Here is a 23,179-nt window from a genome sequence, read left to right on the forward strand (position 1 = left end):
TCAGTTCAGAATCAGTGATTTTGAAAGCCTAGAATTGTCCAGATTTTTGAACTGGAAAGCCATCTAGTTTCTGAATTTTATTAATTGGTTAATAAGCAATAACCTCTGAACTGAGTAAGAAATGATAAGGACTCTGCAGGCAGCAGAGAGGGAATCCGAAGCAATTTATGAAATTAGAGAAAAGCTCAGCACCTGTCCAAGTCGATATTCATCTACGTGTTCACACCAGCAAATCGAGGGCAGTTTATCATTTAAGAAAATCTGTGCTGAGAGCAGCTGTGTAACTTCTAAGATTCCCCCTGCCCTCATCATTTGGTTAGCTGGAAGAATGAAAACTACCTGCATCGCGCCCTAGAGTTCAGTGGTAATGTATTTTTCACCTATTTTAAGAGCATGACAAGTCCTAAGAGAGAAGGAGACAGGGTGAAAGAAGAAAAAGAATAATAAAGAGAAAAAAAGAGAGAGAGAGAAATGTTAGATCTGCTGTCTCGAGACTGGGTACATCAAGATCCAAGCTCAGAAGCTGTCACAGAATTACGGCTATTGTTTGTCTCTCTCTGTCACCCATCTGCTGTCTCTAAGTGCTGAAAGTCAGAGCAGACATCTGCTGAAATACTGTATTCATTAATCATGAGAACAGAGAACATGCATAAGTCACACTAGGGACATTACTTCAGAGCCTCTAATGATGTAGGTCAGTGCGGATTTGTGTCTATTCCTCATGCTGGGATGTGGTGTGTTTTCTACTGTGTGTTGAAGGGTATCTATCCTTTCAGAGCAATCAAGGGACATTATTTGAAAGCTCATATCTCAATTACAAAGAATACATGTTGGCTAGCGATGGAGGAGGTTTCCTGGGCATCACAATGTCTTACTTAATATTAACCTCTCTCGGTTCCTTTTTTTTTTTTTTTGACATTCCATGTATTTGAAAGAAAATTGAGCAAACACAATGGTTTTATTGATGCTGAAAGTCTGACATTCATATTCAATCATCAGTTACCTTAAAAATACCTTTTGCTGTACTTCTTAAAAGTTCTATTTAAAGGATCTTCACATTTTAGAGGTCAGCAAACTATGACCAAATCTTGCTCACTGCCTGATTTTATAAACATAATCCTGTTGAAACACAGCCACACCCATTTGTTTACATATTGTTGATAACTTCTTATAGGCCACAGGGGCAATGCTGAGTACTTATGACAGAGAATTTAAGGCCCACAAGCCAAAAGTCTTTCTTATCAGATTCCTTACAGAAAATATTTGTTAATCCCTGGATTATAAAATCAGTATAAATCTGTCTGTTACATAGATCCCAGTTCACCCATCTACATTTTATATAATTTCATTATTTGTATGGAAGTTTTTGGAAATAACATTTTACTACTTCCTTAGATTTATGAGATTAAAAAAAAAACTGAACTGTTTTTCTTCCACACAGGCTTCACTTTTTGACCATTTCTCTGTTATTCAATTTACTTTTATTTCTCCTATTTCCATTTTCATTTTTTTAAGTTTATTTCTTTATTTTTGAGAGAGAATGTGAGCAGAGGAGGGGCAAAGAGAGAGGGAAAGAGAGAATCTCAAGCAGCGTGGAGCCCTATGTGGGGCTCAAACCCACAAAACTGTGAGATGGTGACTTGAGCCAAAGCCAAAAGTCAGACGCTTAATCAAATAAGCCACCCAGACGCCCCTCCATTTGTATTTAATAATCTTTATAAAAGTGGAAAATCCTTCTGGGCATATTTGGAGTCGAAGATAGGTCTGAGTATTGTCCATAGGAACATTGGAAGAAATACACCTTCCATGTTCTAGGAAAATGAAATAGTGTGGCATTATACAATTTCTAAGGAGGTCTTGATACTAAGAAAGTTTGAAAGTCTGCAAATAAAAAATAATAATAAAAACAGTCATGTTCTACAATCTTGCAAGTCAATTATAAATTTCTTATACTACCACATAAACATACAACACATACATACAGAGTACATGATCAATGCTTTAAATATAGGAATTAAAATATTCAAATAATTATATCAGCATCATGTGTACTATCTTCCAAGGAAAAGACCATATGGGTACAACATTGTCAATTTTGTTCAGTGATAGGCTACAAGTGTTTAAAATTGTGCCTACATAAATATAATGGCTGCTGAATAAATATTTGTATGCAGAAGAAATGGCCAAAATTCTGGGGGTCAATATAAGTCATTTAAATTTCCTTTTTATACAATATGTAAAAATTTTTGTGAAGAGGAGGTATCAGATTGTGATGATAAAAGTTAGTAATTTGAATAAATAACACAATGATGTACTTTGAAAATGATACTCTAGTAAAATATTACAGCAGAAGAAATCAAGAATAAATCTCAGGGGCACCTGAGTGGCTCCTTTGGTTACCCTCTGACCTCGGTTTAGGTCATGATCTCATGACTCATGGGTTCAAGCCCACATTGGACTCTCTGCCATCAGCAGGTAGCCTCCTTAGGATCCTTTGTCCCCCTCTCTTTCTGCACCTCCCCTGCTCTCTCTCTCTCTCAAACAATAAATAAAACATTAAAAAAATTAAAAGCATAAATTTTACATGGCACAGCTGGTACCTGGATAAATAATATGTATCCTTCAACTGTTTGAATAATTGAGTAATAAATAAAATATATTTCAGTGAGTAAAATGATAGAGTAGTGACCAAAAGAAGAAAAACCATGTATGTTCTCTGTGGTACAAGAAATTAGGAGAGCCATGACATACAGGGATATGTTAATAAATCAACAGTGTAATATAGTAATTTATAATTTAAACACATATGTTGGTCAAGGTAACATGGGTTCTCTAAATTAAAAGTAATAACAATAATGTGGTATACAGTAGATAAAGCAGCCATAGCATTGCTGGTAAGATCTTATAAAGAGTTCTAGAATATTTTTGGAAATTTACCTTTGAAACTTTGCAATGAGAAACATCAAGAGTCAAACTGATATAATTCTAAGGAAAAATATTATCTTTTTAGCCTTGTGTGATCTCGGTATCATCTGTCTGGTGTTACACTTAGAGAATGTGCTGTTGTTTCTCTTCTGTGATAGTTCTCCTTCCTTTTCTTCCTGATCCCCATATTTTTCTCCTTGAAAAATTATAATCCAATCCCCATTTACAGTTCTGAATATATGCCTTATTATGTCTCAAATAAGCTGCAAGAAAACTTCTCTGTATCCAATTTAAGGTTTAAAAATCATAAAATCATTTAAAAAATGGTTAGTCATGTTACTCCTAGGTGTTTACCCAAGAAAAAAATGAGAGCATAGATCCATACAGACTTGGATGCAGCAATATTTGTAATAGTGAAAAACTGGCAGCAACGGAAACGTCCATCAACAAGTAAATGGGTAAACAAGTTGTGGCATATCCATATAGTGTAATAGTGTCAAATAAATTTTAATTGCCCATAACAAGGAAACAAATGGATAATAAATACAAGTATTTTGGNAAAGTTCATAGCAGCAATATTTGTAATAGTGAAAAACTGGCAGCAACGGAATAGTGTCAAATAAATTTTAATTGCCCATAACAAGGAAACAAATGGATAATAAATACAAGTATTTTGGGGAGTAGCAGTTTTTAGGGGGGCAGCTATTGATTTGGTGTTGAATCTGTATAATTTTCAAGAGTTCATGAGGAGCTCCTGGGTGGCTCAGTTGGTTGACCATCTGACTTCAGCTCTGGGTATGATCTCACGGTTCCTGGGTTCAAGCCCCACATTAGGCTCTGCATTGACAGAATGGAGCCTGGAGCCTGCTTCAGATTCGTGTCTCCCTCTTTCTCTGCTCTTGCCCTGCTTGTGCTCGCTCTTTATCCCTCTCTGTCTCTCTGTTTCTCTCTCTCAAAAATAAATAAATAAACATTTCAGGGGAAAAAAAGTTAATGAGAGATCCTTACCAAAGGAAGCAAATTCTGAATTCTGAATGCCTTCTGGCATTGAATCTCTCAGTTTTGGAAAGGTGACAGCCTGGACACCAGTGTATAAATGTCAGTAGATCACAAAGGCCATTTTCATCTAGCTCTCTTTGCCTTATGCCCCTTTCTTTGCAGAATATGGCACAAAGTTTGGGGTTGTTAATCAGAGATAGGGAAGGGGACTATGGGGTCTCTGGTATCCTGTACAGGTCAGTTTTTTTTTATGACAAATCCAATAGTCTGAAAGGTTACCCCCCTACTCCCTGTGTCTGTGGTTTCAGAAATACAAATGATGGTGCCATCCTTCCATGCCATTGCAAGAGTAACAGAAACAAAGAAAGGTTTTCCTAAATAGTCAAAATAGTTTTGTCTTGATCTATCCTCTTGGGAGGAAGCAGTGAATCTTGATGTCAGTTACTCCTCTTCCTCTCCTTCAGTATGACCCAGAGTCTCCAGCATCTGCACAGAACCTTCTTCAGCTATGAGATAGGTACTCAAGGCTCAAGTCCCTGAAGTCTTGGCTGTCATCTGCATAGTTAGGAGGCCCTGGTATAGTCCTTTCCCAGGAGACTCAAGGGCAGTCTTTGTTCTTAGTGATTCTAAATCTGAAGGGTGGGAGAAAGTTGGAAATGGCAGTTTGGGGATTTGCAGCCAGATATTTAAGGAAACTACAACAGTGCAGGATCCAGTCCTGTTTACAGGTATATATCAGAACCTCTAAAATAATTAACAGGTTTATAATCTAAAATAGCCAAAGGTACAAAGAATTTTCTCTTTACAGTTTTCCTCATTTTTAATCAAAGATAATTGCAGTAAAACTAACTTGTTTGTATTAAACTCAGCCTGATTATTTCCATAACTATAACAAGAATAGTAATTAACCATACAAGTTCTTTATAAGACTGCTTTGTTGGAACTTTTCATAAGGAGTCTCAGATTGAACTCTCAAAAGTCTCTGAGGCCAGAAAGCCAAGCTAAGGACTGGCCATTAGATTTACCTGTAATATCATTTCAGTCAATGTTTAGTAATATACTCAATCTTTTCAGTTGTATTCTGTTACAAGAACAGATTCTTATTGAACTTATGCAGATATCTAACTATATTGCCATGAGAAAAATACTCAAGAGTCTAAATTCTGGGAGAATCAAGTAGGGAGAAAAAACAAATGGTTTCATCTTTGTTTACAAAGGTATACTTTACTAACTTGCAGTAAGTCATAGGTAGCATAAGTACAGTATTTCCTATCTGGAAACACAAAGCATCAAGAAACTAGCAGTGTTTCAAAGAGTCATAAATAATCATGATGATTGTCTTAGTAAATTCAGTCCCATGTAATATTTGTTCTGCTTGAATCCAGTTTTTCCATAAGTTTCGGAAGTTTTTTTTTTTTTAATTTTTTTTTACTGTCTTATTTATTTCTGAGAGAGAGAAGCATGAGCAGGGGAGAGTCAGAGAGAGAGGGAGACACAGAATCTGAAACAGGCTCCAGGTTCTGAGCTAGCTGTCAGCACCGAGCCCGACGCAGGGCTCGACCCCAGGATCCATGAGATCATGACCTGAGCCGAAGTCAGAGGCTTAACTGACTGAGCCACCCAGGTGCCCCCAGTTTTGGAAGTTCTTATCCAGTTCAGTTTTATGATCTTAACATTATCAGAAGTTTGTATTTGTCAAAAGTCCATGAACTTTCGGGGCGCCTGGGTGGCTTAGTCGGTTAAGCGTCCGACTTTCACTTAGGTCATGATCTCGCGGTTCGTGGGTTCGAGCCCCGCGTCGGACTCTGTGCTGACTGCCAGCTCAGATCCTGGAGCCTGTTTCAGTCTGTGACTCCCTCTCTCTCTGACCCTCCCCTGCTCACGCTGTCTCTCTCTCTCCTAGAAATAAATAAAAACATTAAAAAAAAAAAAAGTCCATGAACTTTCTTGAAGATAAGACATTCTTGCAGGGCCATTTCTGTAGAGGCGTCAGAGTAGAACAATATCTCTATGAATAACAAAACACTTATAAATGACCATGGTTAAATATCTGATGAGAGTTCATTATAATGCAGTTGATAAGGAAATTTGATTATTTCTGTGACATACAACATTTTAAGATACTAACTAGAATGACTGATAACATTATATCGGGATATATCAGAATTTTAAGAATTTCATATAATTTTTGGAGTGCTTATATTAATATATACATATATAAATTAAGGGTAAATAAGGTTTGGCATTACCTCTTATTTGCCAATGATTTCTTTGTAATTTAATATATCAAATACCCCTAATTCATTTAATCTCTTTTCCATAAAAATAACAATTTTTAATATTTTTGAATTTTTTAATTCAATTATAATAAATGAGTAGACTTATAAGTTTCAGGTGTACAATATAATGTTTCACCAATTCTATATCTCAGTGCTCATCAAAATAAGTATATGCAGTTTCTTTTATCTATTTCACCCATCCCCCTTCTCAGCTCCCATCTGGCAACCACCAGTTTGTTCCCTGTATTTGAGAGTCTGTTTTTTGGTTTGTCTCTTTTTTTCTTTGTTTGTTCATCCTTTTGTTTCTTAAATTCCATATATGAGTGAAATCATATGTTATTTGTCTTTCTATGACTTATTTCACTTAGCATAATACCTTCTAGGTCCATCGATGCCGTAAATGGCAAGAATTCATATTTTTTATGGCTGAGTAATATTTCATTATATATCGCACTTTCTTTATCCATTCATCTGTCAGTGGACACTCGGGTTCCTTCCATATCTTGGCGGTTGTCAATTACACTGCAGTAAAGAAAAAGTGCCTATTTCCAAATTTGTTTTTGTTTTTGTTTTCATTTTCTTTGGGTAAATACCCATTCCATTATTGGAATTACTGGGTCTATGTAATTCTATTTTAATTTTTTGAGGAAACTTCATACCATTTTCCACAATGGCTGCTCTAATTTGCATTCTTATCAACAGTGAACAAAGGTTCCTTTTTCTCCACGTCCTCACCAGCACTCATTTTTTGTTTGCTTGATTTTAGCGCTTTTGAGAGATGTAAAGTGATATCTCATTGTGGTTTTAATTTTCATTTCCCTGAAGATTAGTGAGGTCGAGCATCTTTTCATGTGTCTATTAGCTATCTGTATGTCTTCCTTGGAAAAATGTCTATTCAGGTCCTCCAACCATTTTAATAGGATTATTTGGTCTTTTTGGTGTTGAATTGTCTAAGTGTTTCATATATTTTGGATATTAGCCCCTTACCAGATGTATCATTTGCAAACATCTTCTGTGATTCAGTAGGTTGCCTTTTTGTTTTGCTGATAGTTTCCTTTGCTGTGCAAAAGCTTTTTTATTTTGATGTATTTTCAATATTTACTTTTGTTTCTCTTGCCCGTGGAGACATATCTAGAAAAATGTTTCTATGTCCTGTGTCAGAGAAAATACTGCCTATATTTTCCTCTAGGAATGCTATGGTTTCAAGGTCTCACATTTAGGTTCATGTTGAGTTTATTTTTGTATATAGTATAAGAAAGGGGTCCCATTTTATTCTCTTGCATGTAGCTGTCCAGTTTTCCCAACACCATTTGTATCAGAGACTGTCATTTCCAAATTCTATGTTCCTGCCTTCTTTTTCTAGGGTAATTGACAGGATCATCCTGGGTTTATTTCTGGGATCTCTATTCTGTTCTACTGACCTCTGAGTCTGTCTTTGCATCAGTATCATATTGTTTTGATCACTACAGGCTTGTAGTATGTCTTGAAATTGGGATTGTGATATCTCTAGTTTGCTCTTCTTTTTCAAGATTGTTTTGGCTATTCAGGGTCTCTTGTGTTTATATACAAATTTTAGGACTGTTTGTTCTAGTTCTGTGAAATTTGTTGTTGGTATCTTGATAGAGATTACATTCATCTGTAGATTGCTTTGGGTACTATGGAAATTTTCACAATATTGGTTCTTCCAATCTATGAGCAAGGGATATCATTCCATTTGTTTGTGTCATCTTCAATTTCTTTCATCAGTGTTTCATAGCTTTTGGAGTACAGGTCTGTCACCAACTTGGTTAGGTTTATTTCTAAATATTTTATTATTCTTGGTATGGTTGTAAATGCAATTGTTTTCTTAATTCTCTTTCATATCAAATATTCCAGCTGTTCCAGGGGCCTCTTGAATGTCTCTTATCTCAAAGTTAGTTTGAAGTCAAAAAGACTTTATTTAGAATTTGAATTTTGGGAACTTTGTCAAAAATGCAAAAAAAAGTTTGAACACTTGATTAAGTAAGACCGTTGATTATTATGAAATAATACTTAATTATCTATTTAACCAAAATAAAAAAAAATATTTTAAGGCAAATATAGAAGGTTATGTAGTTGTTAGCAAAAAATTAGCTTTTAATACTGAGAAGTTTCAGTTTTCTTAAGTAATCACAGATGTGATTAAGACTATATGAAGCATAGGACATTATTTTGATAAAATATGAAATTCTTATTTTCTAGGCAGATTACTTTAAAGGCAAAGAAAAACCCTTCATAATCTCTTATTACAAAGAACAGAACAAGTAGTTCAAGAAAACTTTGTCATTTTAACAGAGAAAATCAAAGTTTAATTTTGTACCAGCTTACTTTTGACATTAAAGATCATTCACTTAATTAAAATTATTCCAATTTTAGCCAGCCCAAACAACACACACAAATTCCTTCCCAAAGATTTATTTTCCACAAGCCTTCTAAGACTTTATTTTTCCTCATTAAAACACACATTTTACTTTGCTTACATGTGGAGATGTTTCCCTTATTATTTCTAGAAGCTTTAATTGCATACATTAATTAGAATTCTTAACCCTTAGAAACCTTACTTCCTAGTGAAAACTAGGAAGTAAACAATTGTGAACTGTTTCTTTTAACACCTTTCTTTAGATTAGCAAATTTAAGAATATATTTAATAATTTCTAGAAGCATATGTCTTTCTCAGTTTTCTAATGTAGCACTAACACATTCAAATATCTTTTAGATAAGTCTGTATTTAGTAATATTTCAGTATTTTATGTTATTTGGAAATTATCTAGGTATTTAATAATTACCCATCATCTAATTTAACCTAGCAAAACTCTAAAGAGTTATGTCACCAAAAAGGTTTGAGAAAATTATTTGATTAGACATAAATATTGCTGAAAAGTTCATTATAAACTCATTATCTTATACTTATTAATTAACGTTTTCTTAATAATTATATTTAAATTCATTATGAAAATTTCACAAGACATCAGAGCTAATCACCTTTAAGCTATCGTTTTTGCTACAAACTCTGTAAGAGGTAACATGAATCCATTTGACCTTTAGTAAGTGGAGGTAGAATAAAAGTATTATATTTAATACTGATAACTCTAAAGACATGCTAATTTTAATTAAACCAACAACTTAAACTAGCTTAAAAGAAAATACTTAATATTTTCCTAGATCATGGGAATCTAAAATTCATTTGGGTTAAGGTTCTATCATATTTCTGAGAACTTAATTTTATAGAAGCACTTAATTTTCCTTAAGCTAATTAAGTAGAGCTCTTTTGCCAATTAATGTTGACAGCACCATTCAGAGGTAGAAAATGCCACATATCTGCAACATATATGAACATACAGATGGACACAAGAAGAGACCATATAGCTTCCATTTTAAAGTTGATGGCATAAATTAGATAAAATACTACAAAATTATAAAAAGAAGTTGGATCTATTCAAATGACCTGTCTCCTTTAATTCTCCTTCTGATAAGAATTATCTACCAGAAGTTTATATGTCAAAGAGATGGTCTAGATATGAGACCCAGGGAATAACATATACTTCTCAAAAGCAGAGGGGAAAAAAATGAAAGCTCTTCTTAGAAAGACTTTTGTTCCCCATAGCAAGAATTTTTGCAATTTTTACAAGATTTTTGAAATAAACAGGAGGTAAAAAAAAAAAAAAGATTAGTGGACTGAATTGTTTGTGGAGCCACATCTCTGACCCTTTAATGACTAGATTTGTAAGACAAGGACAACTATTTTTAATTCCTCAAAAGTTGAGTTGCCACCTCCATGATATCAAAGACTAACACACCCATTGCTCTAGGCTGGAATGTTTTTCCTCTGGGAGCATTTAGCTTAGGAGAGAGGCCTAAAAAATTTCCTATCAGAGTCTAAATATTCCCCTCCAATTTGATCAAATTTCTGATCATAAAGTCATTAATTTTTTTCAAATATCTTGTCAGCTTTCTGCTGAGACAAATAAATATTTCTGGCAGTATTGAAAAACCCCATTAATTTTACTTTCCTCTTGATTGTTTAGGAAAATAATATAACAGTTTATCAGAAAATCTCTCAGAATTTGAGAGGGGCCCATGTGGGTGGGAGTCCTCATTCTGGAGTAGATATGGGAGCATTCAAAGTGATGTTGAAGAATTTGCATAGGGCCTTTGAGGACATCTTTTTCAGTGGCCCAGTTGATTACAACTGGGAGACTTTAATCCTTGGGGCCACATTTTGATGATGGGCCCCTAGGAGTATGCAATGTGGGGATGTGAGGTGTTTCAGATTCCTTTTGTCTTTAATGTTTCATTAGTTTTTTGCAATGCATCTTTCAATAAGGTTATCTTAGAATCTTGAAGCCTTTGGCAAGCTTTACATGACAATAAAAATAGGTAGCTCATTCTGTTTGTTTAATGTGAAAACCCTTACTTTCAAGTTCAGTTTAATTTCTTTTTAATGTTTATTCATTTTTTTGAGCGAGAGGGAGACAAGAGCACTAGTGGGAGAGGGACAGAGAGAGGGCGACACAGAATCCAAAGCAGGCTCCAGGCTCTGAGCTAGAAGTGCAGAGCCTGATATGGGGCTCAAAATCAGGAACCATGAGATCATGACCTGAACCAAAGTCAGACACTTAACTGACTGAGCCAACCAGGTGCCCCTCAAGTTCACTTTTTAAGTAGAACGTCTTGTCTAGTTGGAATGTGCCCCACAATAGCCACTATAATTACAGGTGGTCTTTGTTAAAACTTTCCTTTTTTTTTTGTAAATATCTGCAGCTTCCATCGACCCCAGTTCTTATAAACAAAATAAACAAGTACACTCACCTCTTTGGATATAAAGGGTTGCATTTCTCTTAATTAGGCCTTTGGGTTTCTCAGAGTCAAACTCATACCTGAGAGGGACATGCCACAGGATTGGAATTGTGGGGTGTTTTATAGTACCTCAGAATTTCCTTGAGGTTGGCGGTGAACCAAGTGTCAATCTGACCAGTTTTCCAACCACGCTACCTCCTCACGGGAATCTTTTTGAAGGAGTCAGCACCAACAGCTTTTAAATGCTTGACTTACGCCTACTATTTTTTGCAGCTTTCTGGCTTCTGAGTTCCCCATCAGCAGTAGTCATTACCGGAGCCAGTCTAGCTCAAATTGGTCCCTAGTCCAACCCTGGACTTAGTTTGCTTTTTAAATTGGACTCTGCCCAATACTGGCCAGGTACTACCAAATAATTCCCATAGGACTTTGGACTGGTGAAAAGGATTGAACCAGAAGTTATCAACAAAAGGGAACCATGGACGAATTTCAAACAAATGGAAAGCTATAGCTGCCACCAGGAGTTACCAGTGTAGAATCTGGGCAAGGATTCCAAACAAATGAAGAACTGCAGACTAAACCACCCACAGTTCCCAACACAGAATCTGTGGACAGAAGCAAAGGGCTGGGATGTTCCACTTAAAAACCTGGGAATCATCATTTGAAATGCCATTAGTTTTCAGTGTGGGAGCTGGGGACTGGGGAGAGCACTTAACTAGCAGACTCCAAAACGGGGACTGCAGAGTGATTCTGAATAAGCAGGGAGCCGCACCTACCACCACCTGTTCCCAATGTGGAATCTGGGAATCTGGGGACAAAATCTGGGGTTGGGTTTCTGATCAAATGGGGAACCGATTGGAAAGCCAATGAGATCAGGAGCTCCACACAAAGAGAACGGAGCTCAGGACAGAGAAGAGCTCTCCCACGGTTTTCAGAAAGCGTTGGCAGGAGACCATGCCTGAGTTTCTCCTTGTTTCCGAAAGCCCTCAGTTCCCTTCAGATCCCGTGGTTGCCACCAAATCTGTTAAAAGACAAAATTCAGCTGAGTAAATTTAAGTATCCAGTTGGCCTTACCTAACCACTCATGTGTAGGGCAGCATCCTATCTAACAAGTCAAAAGGATTTCTGTCAAATGGAAGGATTTTGTAGGTGGAAATGGGGCAGGACAAAGTTATTGGGAAAAGAAATGAAAGGATTATTTTAGGCAAAGTTACCTTCCATTAGGGAAAAGCAGGGGGTTTATGAGGCAGATTACCTCGCCCATGCTGGCTGGGAAGTTCAAGCATGATTGATTTAAAATTCCACTTCTGAGAGAAGGTGAAACTGCAGTTTAGTCTTGGTTGGCTGTCCTGGAGGGGAGTCTTGTTTTTTCTTGTCTTTTCTTGTCACTTCTTGTCTTTTCTTGTCTTTGCCTGTCTTGTCTTATCTTCTTTTCTCTTCTTTCCTTTTCTTTCTTTTCTTTTCTTTTCTTTTCTTTCTTTTCTTTTCTTTTCTTTTCTTTTCTTTTTTCTTTTCTTTTCTTTTCTTTTCTCTCCTTTCCTTTCCTTTCCTTTCTTTTCTTTTCTTTTTCCTTCTCTTCTGTTTTAAACAGTGTAGCATCTGTATAAGTCAGAGAGCAAGGATCAATGAACTCCACAAATTAAGCTCATAGAGAGTAATTATCACCTTGAGACATCTTTGTTACATTCCCAAAAAGCAACAGAAATTGGTTTACTGTCTCCTTCACAGCATCAAATTCATGAAATACAAAAGTTGGGATTAAGGTTTTGCTACATCAGAGACAGTAATTTTCCTTTTGGTGTGGGTTTAGTAACCTAGAGCCTGCTTCAGATTTCATGTCCCCCTCTCTGCCCCTACCCTGCTTGCTCTCTGTCTCTCTCTCTCAAAAATAGATAAACATTAAAAAAAATTTTTTTAAACCTTTAGAAAATTTTTCTAGAGTCGAATTCTTGAACTATCAGATTTGCCTAGAATCTTTTTTTTAATGTTTATTTTTTGAGAAAGAGAGAGAGGGAGATAGGGAGACAGAGCCTGAGTGCGTGAAGGGCAGAGAGAGAGGGAGACACAGAATCCACAGCAGGCTCCAGGCTCTGAACTGTCACCACAGAGCCCAACGCGGGGCTCAAACCCAAGAACTGTGAGATCATGACCTGAGCCGAAGTCAGACGCTTACCTGACTGAGCCACCCAGGTGCCCCTAGAATCTTTAAATAATTATGGATGGTAATGAAATGTACACAATACAAAGCAGAAAAAATTAAATGTAAAGTTAACTCACATTTAAAAGTAATATTTTTGAGGTAAAGAGTTACATGAGGACAAGTATGAGTTTATTGTTATTTTTATAATTTCAAGATTACATAAATTATTTTCTTTTTCTTTTTAATATGCAAAAGAAGACCTTCCTCTGTATTATTTCAAATTAAAAGACCATTTATTTAGAAGATAGGATGAGGGACAGGAGATTTTTTTCTTCTTCTTTTTTTTTTTTTTTTTTTCTTTAAACATCTCCTTTTAAAAATTCCAAACCAANCCTTGTAAAATTACAGATCACAGACATAATCCCCACTAAAGTTTTTCAAGATGCAGGCGGTCTTAGAGTGACACTCATAATAAAGAATTATTTATAATAACTAACATACCTGTCAGCCTAATAAGATGCTTTCCAACATAGACCCTTTCAGTATAATTGATAGGAAGTAGACCTTTTTTCAGCAGTTATTCTTCAAAGCACACACAGCCAGGATTATGTAAATAACTGTGGAAACCACAGGCTTTGGATATCTCTCGGCTTTGGAAACTCCTGTAATGAGTATTTCACATACACGTATCCCCTCCTTTGATATATGATCATTTAAAAAAAGCTTCCTTCTGCTAAAAGGAATGTTTGACTCCAGAGACTCATTGCCAGGTTTGAAAAGTCTTTAGAAAGCCACTTTGGCTCTACAAAAGTTTAGGAATATTGGAGATATATAAATTTTTAAACGCTATGTCCAAAATCCAGTATATGGAACAGCACACACCTCTGGTGATGTCCTTTGTAACAAATGCATCTTCTTTAAAGGTTCACATGTTTCCATAGGGTGCTGACACCTCAGAATAAGTCTGCTATTCTCGCTCTGATAGCAACACCACTGGTACTGGGGCAAGTGGTCCCAGCTTGATGGTTCAGTATAGCTTTTCCTTGTAATTTAGGCTTTGTTTCATGCCTGGGGGGAGTTGTTTCTCTTTCAGTTAAGAACCAGAGTCCTTCAGTCTCCCTACATTACTTTCCTTGTGATAAAGTGCTCCCACAGCACTTTAAGAGCTCCCTCGCTGACAACTGTGGCCGGAGGCTGGGATCTGCTGGGAGCAGCATCATGCCCTGAAAATAATATCAGTTCATGTGTTCACTAAGGGACCGCAGTGTAACAGAGTCTTGGAACGGCTTGTAGGATTAGACTGTAATAGCATGAGTTAGGAAGTGCACAGACACACACGTTCTCATTCAGTGAGGAGCTTAAAAACAACACTTGATTTCCGCATGTATATAAGCCACAGACACGAGACTGTTGATTGCGTCCCCACATTTCAAATGCTACTTGGCAGATCGTTACTTAGCATAAAACTGTGCAGTGAACAGATCTGTGTTGTTCCAAAACCCATCTTTTTATCCACCTATTTTATTATTTGATTAAGCATACCATGGTTCGAAGTGACCCCCAAATTCAGAGCTGTCAAGTCGGTCTAACAGGCTGCCCGCTCCTCTGGCTGACCCTGGCCCGCATCCCCACCGCTCTGGGAAGAAGCCTTCACGGTTGGAACCCTCCTTACCTCCATCTCTGTAGGACACCTGCTTCGGTCATCTGGCCTGTCTAGCACTATGCCGGGTGGATTTGCTGAGCTCTGATGGGGTTTCCTAATTCTCAGGCACCATCCAATTCCGTCAGCACACTGGCCCTGTCAATTTTTGCAGTCTCCCACCCACCCCCGTCTGTGCCTAGAATTATGTGTCTCTTCACATCCTGGTAGGTGAAGGCAGGGAGTCCTGTCTTCTGACTGAAAAGAAACTAAGTTGACCTGATAGCTTCAATTCACTAACTTTACAGAAGATCTGAAGGAATCTAAAGAAACTTAAGCTGCCCCAATATCGAAATAGTTATTTAGCTTTGGAAAAGAGAATTTATTTGGAAGTCAGGTCTTTAAGCTCATATTCCTTGTCTTGTTAAGATTTGAAACCCACACTGTTTTCATCTATTTATGGATTCACTAACACTGGGGCAGAACAGAAGAGCATCTGAGAAGATGAATTCTGAAGTCAGATTGCCCAGATTCAAACCCACCTGCTATGTATTCATTTGTGGACCAGGACCATGTCATTTAAGTTTTGTGTTCCTTCATTTCCTTTGTGAAATGGGCATAATAGCAGCACCTTCTTCACAGAGGTGCAAATGCACATGCATCTCTAATATAAATTATTACTGTTGTTATTAATAAGGACTAAAGGGTTTGAAGTCAGGAGAAGGATGGGGCACCTGGGTGGCTCGGTTGGTTGGGCGTCCGACTTCGGCTCAGGTCATCATCTCACAGTGCATGGGTTCGAGCCCTGCTTCGAGCTCTGTGCTGACAACTCAGAGCCTGCAGCCTGCTTCAGATTCTATATCTCCCTCTCTCTCTGACCCTCCCCTGCCCACATTGTCTCTGTCTCTCAGAAATAAATAAAACATTAGAAAAAAAATTTTTAAAAAAAGGAGAAGGGTTAGATGCCAAGGCTTGTGCAAAGGTAGATCGTGCAGGCCCTGTTAAGTTCATGTATATGGTATTAAAAATCCTAACTTCAAGATGTACTCTCTTGGCGACTTTCAAATACATAACACTGCTTTTAACTATTGTCTCCATGGTGTACATTACATCTTCCGTGTGCACTGAGAAGGCTTTATGTTGTTAATTACAGATGTTTCTACTACACTATGGTATGTGAATTTCTAAAAAGCTTTGCATTCTGTAGAATTTATATTAAAACAGCAGGAATCATGGGAAGAAATAGGATTCTGTGCAAATCCCCAAAACTTTTGAAGTCACCCCTAGCAATCATTATCGTAAGGGAAATATTAGCATAAAGGAACTACTAGTAAGTAAATATTACTTTAAATACTAAATTCTATTCTAAGGAGAAAGAAGTTTAAGGGACATAAAAGTGGAAAAACAAAACCTGTGTCCAAACAGAGTCAGAGGAAAGACAATGAACGTGAGGATAATGGGGTTATTAGTCTATACTGTTCTCCTCCATAGCTCCAGTTAACTTCAGCCTTATTACAGTATTTTGTGCTTGTGTTTAGCTGTTACTTTTTTTCTGATATAAATCTTGAATGTGCTGAGGAATTAGCGTATGAAACCCCATGTTTTTCATGTTATCATCACATTCTTCTTTACTTAACTAATCATTTATAAGCCAATCTCCTCATGTTACAGACACATATGCTAGTGTAGCAGTAGGGGATGATATAGATAGATTAGAAGTTCTAAAGGATCACTCTAAAGGGGATCGACACTCAGATTGTGGATGCTTTGACTCCAAAGGGGAAAGGGTAGCTGGAACCAGACTGGTTGCCATGAGGATGAATATACCCAGGTGCCCAATGTCAAAAATCCCTAATATAAAAACAAAATGGAAAAACCAATGTTAAAGAAATAACCTTAGGTATCAATGCTCTCTAACTCTTTATTTTGATACCGTACTTCCCCTAAAACGTGGAGGAGAAAAATTTCATGGAACAGAAAAGCAAAAATAGAGCCCAAGTATATATACTAGACTAGGTTTGGGAAGTCAGAGTTCCTGCCATACATCTTTTCTATTCCTGTTTATTTCCCCAGCTGTTCCGTGCACTTGTGGGCTACGATTGACATGAGTATGGAAGGAAACATGGAAGAAAGGGAAAGGCTAAGAAATTAGAACACTTTGGATGTTGATGTTAGTAATGTTAACTTGAGTACAGATGAAGAAACTATGTACACTGTACCTGCTTGAACTTTTTGAAAATCATTGCAAATATTCTCTGACCTCTTTAGCATATTGTCACATAGACATAAACAGTTCATGCTAGGTTATCTGGTTTTGAATGTTACGAGTGAATTACTTAAGTGACAACTATAGTTTGTGAGTTAAATTCTTGCTGTCCAATAAAAAATAATGCAAACCACAATTGTGAGTTTCATATATGATTTTAACTTTCTAATACATATATTGGGAAAAGAAATAGGCAAAGTTAATTTTAACCGTTTATTTAACAGAATATATCCAAAATATTATCATGCCAACAAATAATATAGAAATTGAAATATTCTATATTCTTCTTTATATGTATTAATTCCCTGAAATTTGCTACATAAATCAAAAATCTCAAATTGCCACATTCAGCTAAGTAGCCACATATGGCTACTGGTTACCATATTGGACAATGTACATCTAAGTTGACTTTTTATGAACATTATTTTGCCAGAATAAAAAGCTGCAATTAACCATATACCCACTAATGTCTTTGCCAGTATCTAACAGTCTCATCCCTTCAAACAAAAGAAAAATTAGCATATCTTGTTTTATTTCTTTTTTGGGGGAGTATTCTCATAGAATGCTTTCAAATTAAAACTTTTGGATATCTCCCATCTCATATCTTATTTCAAACCTGGTTCCCACATTAAATGTTTAAATTTGAATATTTGTGAGGAGTGCATTATAACTTTTGTTATGTTGTGGATAACTGAATAAGGATTGAGCTGAATTGCAGCTGACAAGTTGCCCTGTTTTATAGACATTTCATTAAACATATATTGATTTTGATTTTAGTTCTCTTGTTTTGGAAGCGTTATATATAATTTCTAGCCTCCAACATTTTTGGCTCTTGAAGACCTTCCAATTTTAGTCTGTAGGCACTGAACCCCTTAATGCCAAGTGCATAAAATCGTGCTGGCTCCAACCACATTTTTCCCATGCCTGCTCCCAGGATATATGTAGGATTGTTCCTGTCTGTTTTGTTCTCAGTGCAATTGTCATGTAAAGCTGGCTTTTGCTAACTTAAGTTCTGCCATCAGGATATTCCATCTGTTTTTGTTTGTTTGTTTGTTTGTCCCCCTCGCCCCCAGCATTAGGTAAATTTGCTTTCATTTATTTATTTTCTTTACATTTATTTTCTGTCTCTGATTTAAGAAAGACAAAGATTGTGTATGTTTTCTCATTTACTGTTCAATAAAAGATATTGTAGACTCTCGATAAACTTTAGATAAGTGAATGAAAAAAAGAAAAAGAAAAAAGAATAGTTGCTTGTTGTAAGGAAGAGTTCAAAGCTCCCTTAACCTAAACTCAGAAGAGAAGATCCAAGGTTGCTCCAACCTGTACACCTTATACAAAATAATGCTAGAGAGGCAATTCTTTTAAAGTTAAAGCTTATAAAGGCTTATAAAACCGTTCTGACATTTTATCAATCATTTATAATTCAGTAATATCATTGACTTACAATTAGTAATTTATCTTGTCCTTCCTGGAAGGTCTGATTCTTTTCATTCTCCAACTTTAGGGATTTCCTTTTGCTTTTTATTTATTTTTTTTCTTATTCTCTAAATGTGTGGTTCTCAATCTTACCCTTTTTTGCTTCTTCCAGGAGATTTTAGTAATGTCTGGAGAAAAATTTCATTGTCACAATTGGGAGTGGGGGGGAGGAGGTTCCTGTCATTTCCTCAGCAAAAGAAAGAAATGTGGCTAAAAGTCAAATGCACATAATAGCACATAATACCTCAAATGTCAAAGGGTGACTGTGAAACTTCCTCCACATTAAAAATAGTGATCTGTGTTTTATCCTTAAAATGATTATTGAATTTTAGAAATTGCTTCTGTTAATGGTACACCCTTTGCTTCATTATACCTAAAACTTTTTGAAGTTTGCAAACAACTTAGTTTATCCAAATTTGCAAGTTGAATAGCAGTGGCCATTTACAGTGTAATTCTTTTCCAGTCTATCCTCTCTGTTTATTTTTTAAGTTTATTTATTTTTGAGAGATACAGAGACTGTGTGAGCAAGGAAGTGTCAGAGAGAGAGAGAGACAGAGAGGCAGAAAGAGAGGTAGAGAGAGAGGTTCCATGCCATTAGCACAGCGTTCAATGCGGGGTTCAAAACTCACGAAACTGTGAGATCATGATCTAAGCCAAAACCAAGAGTCAGACACTCAACTGACTGAGCCACCCAGGTGCACTTCTATTTCTTTAAATGTTGGCATACACGTTGGGGGTTTTGATGACTATCATCACATAATTCTGTCAACTTAATATATCTTTGTTAATCTGTTTTATAGGTCCCTTTAGATGGAATGTAATACACCAGAAACCTTTTCATCAAAAGGATTAATGCCTGCATTATCATTTCTTCAATAAGACAGAAAAGTTAAGTGGTGGAGGCCACAGACACCTCAAACCTGGATTCCACAATTCCACTTTAAGTGCTGGAGTTTTTATTACCCTGCTGTAGGAAAGCCTTTGCCAATGCTTACAAGGAACTGTTTATCCCTGCTTCTCTGGGTCCTGTTTGATGGAGGTCTCCTAACACCACTTCAACCACAGCCACAACAGACTTTAGTCACAGAACCAACAGAAAATGTTATCCACCTGCCAGGGCGGAGATCACATTTCCAGCGAGTTAAACGTGGCTGGGTATGGAATCAATTTTTTGTGCTGGAAGAATACATGGGCTCCGAACCTCAGTATGTGGGAAAGGTAATGGCGTGTTTCTTTTGACAACCACTTGATAGCAAGGGGTATTATGCATTGTGTATTGTGCATGGGTGTTTTGCACAGGAGCTGAACAAACCAGTGACTAGAACACTGGAATTGAAATCCAAGAATGCTGGTTTCTCTTCCTGACCCAGGGGCCGGGTAAGCTTTGGAATATCACTTAATCTCTTTTTACCTCAATCCTCCCTGGTCATTTGAATGAAATGAATATATATTTTGGTCCTATTTTAAAAATTCTGTTCCTATTTTTTAAATTTTGTTTTTATTTTTAACACTTTGCTTAAGACATAAAGTCAAAATAGTAAATGTCATTAAAAGTGTCGTTTTAGCACATTATTGCTGACAGACATTCTAGAATTGTCTACCAATAAGACACATAGAAAAAAAAAATCACCAGGCCTAAATATTCTAAACTGCGATTGGTATCCTTGAATGACCAGGATGTCAAAATATTTGGAATGTGGTTTTGAAGTACTTGACACAGTTTATTTATTATATGTTTTGGAAGCTATTTATGAAGCTATTTGTGACCAAAGTGATGCATTTTGGAACCCAAATACATACACCTCAATCTTCAATGCAGCGTGTCAGTTTTCAACCTCATTGTAAGTTCATATTTATTTTTTTCACAAAATAGTTGATAACACCTCTTTGTTTCATCACACTGATGCTTTTTTGCTGTTTTCCTTACATAACATTTTTAATCCAGGTCTACAGTAGATAAAACTTATCAATGCTACCAAAAAAATCGTTTCCAAGAAATAGATATTTTATTTTATTTATGTTTTGTTAACTGTTTTTAAATGTTCTAAAGGATTTTGCCATAGTTTTATTTTTTTAATTTTTTAATGTTTATTTATTTTTGAGAGAGAGAGAGTGTGAGCAGGAGAGGGGCAGAGAGACAGGGAGACACAGAATCTGAAGCAGGCTCCAGGCTCTGACCTGTCAGCACAGAGCCTGACATGGGGCTTGAACTCACAGACTGTGAGATCATGACCTGAGCCAAAGTCAGACGCTTAACCACCTGAGCCACCCAGGTGCCCCAACCATGGTTTTAATAAAAACATATATGCTTGAAAAGAGTTTAAAACAAATCCAAAGACAGAAATAGAAAACAATGGTAAGATTAGGTCCTATTGCACATTAAAGTCCTCAGGGCTTTCTAGAAGCCTAAACTAATGAGAAATATGATAAGTCTTATGATGCAATGTTAGGGTAAAGGAAGCAAATCCATTCTAGATTTAAATTATTTGCCCGTACTTTTGGAATTTACCCTTTAGAAATGTATTTAAAGAATATTGAATAATAAAGTGGAAAAGGTCTCCAAATAGAACCTTTGTTGAAAACGAACACATAGCTAGGGTTTCTCTGAGGTGTCTAGGGCCTCAGGCAAATATTTTCTGTGGGCTATCTCTATATGAAATTTGAGTCACACCAAATCTGTCTTTGAGTACCATTTTGGGAGTCCAATTTGTAGTGATTTTGTAAAAAAATATACAATGCCATTAGCAGAAGCAATCTCCTTGACAGACCACCTCCTAGGAATCGGGGCCTGGTCATGTGGCCCTGGGACAACTCCATAGGGCTCCACAGGTGGTCTGATGAATCCAAAATTCAGTAGAAAGAGAGGGGCTTCACAAGAAAGCCCCAGTTGTTGCAGTTCAGCCCATGACACCCCATCCAGATGGCACTGTTGCCCACAAATAGACCTGGGAAAAATAAAGGGTCTCAGAAAGTCTTGAGGAAAGCATTCCAGCACACAGAAGGCCCCTGATGTTAGTGTACATTGGTTTTGCTCATATGACTCCTCTATATGATTGTGAAATATAATAATCATTATGGTGAGATAGCTTCATGTTGCTCTAGGACACTTGTTTCTTATGAGTTAATGTAATATAAAGATCAAGTTTTGAAATCTAAGACGAAGGGGCAGGTAGCATAGCTTTAAAACTGCCTCACATGTCTCTGTATTCTCAACTCGGCTTGTGACAGAAGCTAGATTTCACATTGAGGTTCCTGGCAAGTATCTAATGAGAAAGTCTTCTCTCTGGTTTTGATCAAAACAGATTCATAGCCTTTAGTCACCTGAATCTGAAGTGAGAGGATTGTTTGTTGAAAAATTAATGAAACTGGGTCTCCTGGGTGGCTCAGTCTGTTAAGCATTCAACTTCAGCTCAGGTCATGATCTCAGGGCTTGTGGGTTCAAGCCCCACGTCAGGCTCTGTGCTGACAGCTAGCTTGAGCCTGGAGCCTGTTTTAGATTCTGAATCTCCCTCTGTCTCTGACCCTCCCCTGCTCATAGTGTCTCTCTCTCTCTCTCTCAGAAATAAATAAAACACTAAAAATTTTAAAAAAAGAAAAATTAATGAAACTGACTCTACTCTGCCTTAAATAGAGCAGCATTTCACCTAGCAATTGTATTTCCAAGTTTGGTTTGATCCTCTGGAATCACACCTTTGTACTTGGTACTTGAGTATAGAATTCATGTAATTCATTTAAAAGATGAATTAGCCTTTATAATTAGATTTTTAAAGGAGTAGGTCTAAGATCTAACCTGCTATTAAATTAAAACAAGAGTATTTTCAGTCACATATTTGTAACATGTGATGAAAAGCTGTGCTTCTTCTGTAATGTACATTCCCAGCGCAGATGAAACAATAGTTGCTAAGGTTTCCTTTCCACATGGAAACTAATTACAGTTTAATTAACTCTGTCTTGATGAGTCTAGATGTGGGAATAGTAATATGATAACATCGGGACCGATTCAAGTCATTACGTGTATGTGTGTAAACATATATTAACGTATTTTTGCTTCGGCTCTTTTTGGAAAGGGCTTGAGACAGTTCACAGAAAAATAAAATATTATAAATAATATAGAATTCCTGGCTAAGGAAGAAGGCAAATGCACAAAGTGCCAAGCACAGTGGTCAACTGAACTACTGTAATTGAGCTTCAAATTTAACTATGTTTTTTTGCAACATTGGCCATTATGAAAGCATTAACTTTTACAGTTCTCATCATTGAAAGCTTCACTTGTTGAGAAGAAAAATCTATATCCCTAGCTTCAAATATAAAAGAGTTTATTCATGTGGAAATTTATAGTTAGGATCCTGAATGGTTTAGTGGACACTAGGCTCAACAGTTGTTATATTTAAAAGAAGCAGATGGTAATGTTGATATTCTTTCAAGAAAGACGAAAGTGTGACATTGCTTGTAATGAATACTTTTCATTTAAGGGTGAAATCACAAGGGTGTCCAGAGGTAAAACCAAGGTTTTCCTCAAATAGACATTTTGGATATACTACAATATTTGGATGAGTGTGAGATGCTATAGTGCAGAGTAACATAGAAATTAATTTGATCAGCAAAAAAATTTAATTCAGATGCTATCAATTGCTCAAAGTCTT

General features: G+C 36.5%; 1 protein-coding gene across 4 annotated transcripts in view; it reads left to right on the forward strand.

The window, feature by feature from the left end:
* The window catches only part of CDH12 (cadherin 12), a 684,089-nt gene that overhangs the window by 394,036 nt on the left and 266,874 nt on the right, over window positions 1-23,179 (forward strand). For all 4 annotated transcript variants that reach the window (XM_077760763.1, XM_077760761.1, XM_077760765.1 and 1 more), the window contains one exon: window positions 19,337-19,754. In XM_077760763.1, the coding sequence (XP_077616889.1) occupies window positions 19,524-19,754 (231 nt within the window). In that variant the 5' untranslated portion in view covers window positions 19,337-19,523. The remainder of the gene's footprint in view (window positions 1-19,336; window positions 19,755-23,179) is intronic.

Source organism: Crocuta crocuta, unplaced genomic scaffold, assembly GCF_008692635.1.
Source record: "Crocuta crocuta isolate KB4526 unplaced genomic scaffold, BGI_CrCroc_1.0 scaffold173, whole genome shotgun sequence".
Taxonomy (NCBI): Eukaryota; Metazoa; Chordata; class Mammalia; order Carnivora; family Hyaenidae; genus Crocuta; species Crocuta crocuta.